Source organism: Triturus cristatus, chromosome 6 (assembly GCF_964204655.1).
Source record: "Triturus cristatus chromosome 6, aTriCri1.1, whole genome shotgun sequence".
Taxonomy (NCBI): domain Eukaryota; kingdom Metazoa; phylum Chordata; class Amphibia; order Caudata; family Salamandridae; genus Triturus; species Triturus cristatus.
In genome coordinates this window covers 342,615,363-342,617,775 of record NC_140589.1, presented here as the reverse complement: position 1 = coordinate 342,617,775, position 2,413 = coordinate 342,615,363, and the positions used below count along the sequence as shown (strand labels likewise).

The window sequence follows — 2,413 nt, the reverse complement described above, 5'->3', positions numbered from 1 at the left end:
TGTGAGCTGAACTCAAACAAGCTGTAACAAATGCAGGGGTTCATTGCTGTGACTCTAAAATGTGCAACACGTGTGAATATATTTTACAAACATCATCTGTAACTAGTTCTGTTATGAGAAGGACCTATGCAATAAGGCAGCATCTTACATGTCGCTCAACATGCATTATTTATGTGATTCAGTGCCAACGGCAAAGCTGTAAAAAACAATATGTAGGCCAAACAGTGAATGACCTCCGTACACGATTCAGGAACCACAAATCTGCAATAATTAATAAGAAAATTGCTCATTCAGCCGGCGGCAGCGGACCTGACCTCATATATCTGTCTTATTCTTCGGAATCCCCCCTACTCAGTTAAATTAAAATGGCAGAAGAGGAGATTGCAGCGCTCGTCATTGACAATGGTTCCGGTATGTGCAAAGCAGGCTTTGCTGGAGACGACGCCCCCCGTGCAGTTTTCCCATCCATCGTTGGACGTCCCAGGCACCAGGGTGTCATGGTTGGCATGGGGCAGAAGGACAGCTACGTAGGTGACGAGGCCCAGAGCAAGAGGGGTATCCTGACACTCAAGTACCCCATTGAGCACGGCATTGTGACCAACTGGGACGACATGGAGAAGATCTGGCATCACACCTTCTACAACGAGCTCCGCGTGGCACCGGAGGAGCACCCTGTGCTTCTCACAGAAGCCCCCCTGAACCCCAAGGCTAACAGAGAAAAGATGACCCAGATCATGTTTGAAACTTTCAACACCCCAGCAATGTATGTTGCCATCCAGGCCGTGCTGTCCCTGTACGCCTCTGGTCGTACAACTGGCATTGTTATGGATTCTGGTGATGGTGTGACACACACTGTACCCATCTACGAAGGGTATGCCCTTCCCCATGCCATTCTGCGTCTTGACTTGGCTGGCAGAGACCTGACCGACTATCTGATGAAGATCTTGACCGAGAGAGGCTACAGCTTCACAACCACAGCTGAGAGGGAAATTGTGCGTGACATCAAGGAGAAATTGTGCTACGTTGCTTTGGACTTCGAGCAGGAGATGACCACCGCCGCATCCTCTTCTTCCCTGGAGAAGAGCTATGAGCTGCCAGACGGGCAGGTCATCACAATTGGCAATGAGCGGTTCCGGTGTCCAGAGGCGCTCTTCCAGCCTTCCTTCTTGGGAATGGAATCCTGCGGTATCCATGAGACCACATTCAACTCTATTATGAAGTGTGATGTGGACATCCGAAAAGACCTTTATGCCAACACAGTATTATCTGGTGGTACTACCATGTACCCTGGAATTGCTGACCGAATGCAGAAGGAGATTACTGCTCTGGCACCAAGCACAATGAAGATCAAGATTATTGCACCACCTGAACGTAAATACTCCGTCTGGATTGGTGGATCCATCCTGGCCTCCCTGTCCACCTTCCAGCAGATGTGGATCAGCAAACAGGAATATGATGAGTCTGGCCCATCCATCGTCCACCGCAAATGCTTCTAAATGGAAATGGACTGGTGGCAGATGCGTAGCATTTGCTGCATAAGCAATTTGAGTATTAATTTGCTCAGGCAAATGTGTACACCTCGTGCTAGCCTCCTGAAACTGGAGTGAACTCTTCTTGAGCACGAGGCACTGAACGCTGTCACTATTTGACCACTCGCCTCGCATAGATCTCCCTTCAATATATGCTGTCTGAATGTACCCTGTACATTTCTCTGATCTAACATGGTGTGGGTGATTTAAAGTTTTGTGGAGGAGAAGCTCTTCTGTGAAAGGCTGCTCCCCCCTCGTGCGGTGTACAATTTAGGGGTGGGAGCTGAGACTAGGAAACTGTACAGGGTATGGCGAGCGCCAAGCCTCCCAAGTGCTCAATATTCTGGTGTCTAGTTCAGGGGCTAGTAGAAGTTCATGAAGGAATTGTCACTTTGTTTGCCACAATTTTCTATTCAATTGGGGGAAGCATATTGCATTCAAGCCTTATGAACTGTGTTACTCCATCAGTTGGAGACTGCAGGGTTCCAAACGTTACACCTGTAAATTTATACATCCAGTTAATTTATGTACATTTTTTTTGTATGTTGCCTTAACGTCCTTTCATGGCCGTAGAAAACAATTTGTAAGTCATCCTAACTTGTGTAGGGGGGACAAATAAAGCGCTGCAGTAAAATGGAAAAAAAAAAAAAAAAAAAGAAAATTGACCAGCCTGTAGCCAATCATTTCAACCTTGTGGGTCATTCACTATCAGATTTGAAGATTTTCCCCGTGGAACATGTTTCAAAGGAAGAACTACTGGACTCCAGGGAAAACTTCTGCATGTACCGTTTAAAATCACTGCATCCAGATGGACTGAACATTACTGACATCACAACCCGATTACTGCATATCTCAAGAGCTCTCAGGACTGCATGGATTCCACA

The 2,413-nt window shown here is 46.9% G+C and overlaps 1 protein-coding gene across 1 annotated transcript; it reads left to right on the top strand.

Moving 5' to 3' along the window:
- Window positions 1-290: 290 nt before the first annotated feature.
- On the top strand, window positions 291-2,190 carry LOC146817155 (actin, cytoplasmic type 5). Its single transcript, XM_085610725.1, has one exon. The coding sequence runs from the start codon at window positions 366-368 to the stop codon at window positions 1,494-1,496; it is 1,131 nt and encodes a 376-aa protein (XP_085466851.1). The 5' UTR covers window positions 291-365; the 3' UTR covers window positions 1,497-2,190.
- The last annotated feature ends 223 nt before the right edge of the window (window positions 2,191-2,413 follow it).

Bases quoted from the DNA above. Each gene is read 5' to 3' on its own strand.
- LOC146817155 (XM_085610725.1), top strand. From the start codon at position 366: ATGGCAGAAGAGGAGATTGCAGCGCTCGTCATTGACAATGGTTCCGGT.